This window comes from Acomys minous, assembly GCF_964271855.1.
Source record: "Acomys minous genome assembly, chromosome: 19".
Taxonomy (NCBI): Eukaryota; Metazoa; Chordata; class Mammalia; order Rodentia; family Muridae; genus Acomys; species Acomys minous.
The window spans coordinates 48,496,220-48,499,643 of NC_140499.1; the positions used below are offsets into that span (position 1 = coordinate 48,496,220).

General features: G+C 44.6%; 1 protein-coding gene across 1 annotated transcript; it reads left to right on the forward strand.

Annotated features, from left to right (window-relative positions):
• Positions 1–731: 731 nt before the first annotated feature.
• LOC311589784 (large ribosomal subunit protein eL29-like) lies at positions 732–1,034 on the forward strand (the record flags this gene model as incomplete). Its single annotated transcript, XM_084768443.1, has 1 exon — positions 732–1,034. The coding sequence occupies one exon, from the start codon at positions 732–734 to the stop codon at positions 1,032–1,034; it is 303 nt and encodes a 100-aa protein (XP_084624569.1).
• Between the last annotated feature and the right edge of the window lie 2,390 nt (positions 1,035–3,424).

Below are 3,424 nucleotides of genomic sequence, written 5' to 3' on the forward strand. Positions count from 1 at the left end.
TTTCTTACTTGAGGTCTCCACTTTTCAGAAAATCTAGTTTGGGTTCAGTTGGCATAAGACTATCAAGTACCACGTGTTGCAAAACATTTGGAAGTGTCATAATTCTTAAATTCAAATTCAAATTGGAATCACCAATTTAAAATTTAAATATAATATCTTATAAATTTACTTATTACATTCATAGTTTTGGCTAGTTTCTTCCAAAGAGCCTTAGATTAGGTTTTCAGACTGTTCTTTGTATTGTACGGGTTCAGAAGTTGAAGTGTAGAGGAAGTTACAAGATTATCTTCTAGATAATATTTTCAATGTTAAAAACTATTTACTAAAAATTATGACACCTGAAACTTTGCCAACAATTTCCAAATGTGCATACTTATATGAAAAATAACATTATTTTAACATCCTGAACCGTCTCTTTAGTGCACATGGGATTTGACTATATTAATTTATTACCAGGTATGATTTCATAATAGTTATATATGCCTTGATTATTACAGTTACACACTTCAGTTGTTATTGGTACAAAAACGAGCTTTCCAACAGAGAGAGGCTATGAGTCATCAGGATAATTCCATTCTTTATATCCATCATATACACTCTAATCTCAAAACTGATACTCAAAACAATTTTAAAGAGCAGAAACCTATTGTTCATGTTGGTATTTAAATTTTCATAAACATCTTTCTCTTCTAGTTCCACATGCTTCCAGAGGCACAGGTTACCCTGAGGACATGGCCAAGTCCAAGAAGTGTACCACGCACAACCAAAGGAATAGCATCAGGAAAGCCCAGTTACAAAGATCTGAATCTCTTAAGGGGATTGAGCCCAAGTTCCTCAGGAACATGTGCTTAGCCAATAAACAGAACAAGAAAGGTCTGAAGAAGATTCCGGCAAACAATGTAAAGGCAATGAGTGCTTATGTAGAGGCTACTAAAGCCACTGGGAAGCCAAAGGCTATTAAACCCAAAATGACAAAGAGCCCCAGCCACAAACTCTGCCAGCTTGCTCATCCCAAGCTTGGGGATTGTATTTAAAGTTACATGGCCAAGGTAACCAAATCCCAAGGTTCAAACCAAGGCAGATGCCACACCTCCAGCTAAGCCCCAGACTTCAGCCTCAGCTCAGGCTCTCAAAGGTGCCCAGGCCCTTGTGAAAGCCCAAGAGAAAAGACTTCTGCCAACATATAGTCAAAGGGACTGATGTGACAGCCTACCTACATACTTTTTACAGATGACCAATATCCTATGCTATTTTTACAAATAAACTCAAGTCAAGATCTGTTAAAAAATATTTTCATACACAAAATCGATGCTGGCTTGAAATCCAGACACAAAAAGATATCATAGTCTAATCATGGTCTACAAGCTCCACCCTTGCTGGTACTCTATAGATAACAGAGCATTTAGATGGCTTCATACACCTATAATTGTCTTTTCAAACAGCTTTCTCATTCATGTAAGATACCTAAAGGAAGCCATGGGCAAAGAGATACCTTGTTAGTATTCTATCAGTAAAGGCCAGAGCAGATGGCTGTCTTTTGTTCATCCTAGCTTCATGCGTAGCTTTCTGCCCTGTGGCCAAAGTGATCTTATGCCTAATACTCACAGAAAATCAAATCAAATCAAATCCAGGCATCACTGAGTTGGAGGAGGAGGGCAGAGTGCCATGCAACACACATAACTGCCCTGCAGATCATGGCACAGGCGGGACACAGATATTTGCCTACTGCCATGTGCAGCATGGATGGAGAATGTCACCAAGGGTTTCACCAGCAGTTTGGCCACACTGTAGTGGGAGCCACAGTGTGTGAGTATGTGATGAGAAAGAAAGAGAAGTGAAGCATCTCGAACATCATACAGAGAGGTGAGATGGAGACTCAAGGGTAGAGAGAAGCAGCTTGTTGTGGGTTGATAATCCTGCCATCTGGGGCCAATTAAGGTCCCGGCCTGAGCTGCTGTTCAGAGTCATGTCTTAGTGCCTGGCTACTCAGCAACAAGGGTAAGTGCTGATGTCTGTGCCTCATATTACCATAAGATAACATGGGGAGGTTTCTGGTCATGACAGTCACTGGCGGCCAGTTCGATTCCAGGGGCTGTACTTAACTGGCCTTACCCCTTACTGGATGAGGCACTCTGGAAAGCTGGCCCACTCTCATGGGAAGCATCACTTGACAGAACAGGTCTCACACCTTACTTATGCTGCATAGTAAAGATGGCCCTGGTAGCAACAGTGTGGGTGAGCCACTACTAGGGGATAAGTGTCAAGTGGCTAACACTAACACCATCTGCCATGGGTGGCATGGAAACAGAGGTAATGCCTCCCACCCTGACTCCTACTTCTGGCCATTGGGAATACTGTTCACATGGTCTTGAACTATTAGAGCATCCAGGAAAGCTGGGTCTGCACCTTTCCTGGAGAGTGCAGCAGGGCTCACCCTGTTGATAGGAATGCAGGTGGGGGGAGGAGGTGAACCAGACCTGAGAGTAAGGGTGCAGGATACCTCCTCTGGCCACTGCTCTGCTGTAGTGTTGCCCTAGGCAGTGGGAGAGATGTGTTCCACTCCCTCAACCATGGCCACCTGAGGCAGCTGGGAGAGCTGACTCTCTTGCATCATTAGAGTGGATGAGTTGTTCCTGCCCCTCACTAGCAGCAGCACACTGGAGAACAGATACAACACCTTGCTGAGGTAGCAAAGTAGAGCTGTTCCTGGTAGAAGGAACAAATGAGTCACCTCAAGGGCAAGAGCCTCCCTTTGGACAAGAGCCCTGGAGAACTGGCACTTCCATTGGTCTGGTATAATGTGGCATGGGTGCAGGTGTAAGGGTGATGACCTCCCCCTCCTCTTTCCTCTGTAAGTTGCCTGGACAATAGTGTGGAGTGGTCCTTATAGCAAGGCATGAGTAAGCCAGTCCTGAGGGTGTGAGAGTAGAAAGCTGGCACAGCCCCTCACAGGCCACAGTGTTTGGGAGAGTGGGTCCCACACCTTGACTGAGCAGCACAGTACAGCTGGACCTTGAGGTGTGTGTGATCCAGCCCTGAGGGCTGGTCCTGCCTCCTAATAATGACAACATTGACTGGACTAGCCTGTAGCAGTGGTGGAAAGTTTGCTCTGGTAGTGCAGATAAGGGAGAGCCAGCAGGCTGACCAGCTCAGCTATCACCCAGTCCCAAAACCAGGAGTCTGAATTGGCCCATTCCAAAACCTGTATCATCTGCAAATGGTTGTGTGCATCAGAGAGCCAGTCCTGCTGTTTCAAAGCCTTGGGAATTCCATGACACAGAGTACCCTAGAGGGGATAACCTAGAGGAGTCTCGTCAAGATTCAATATTGATGGTGTCATAGAAGTCAGAGATCTTGAATCAGAACAATGACTCATTGCAATGAATATTTGTAAGTGAAGATGTGTGGACAGAGGGATATAGTG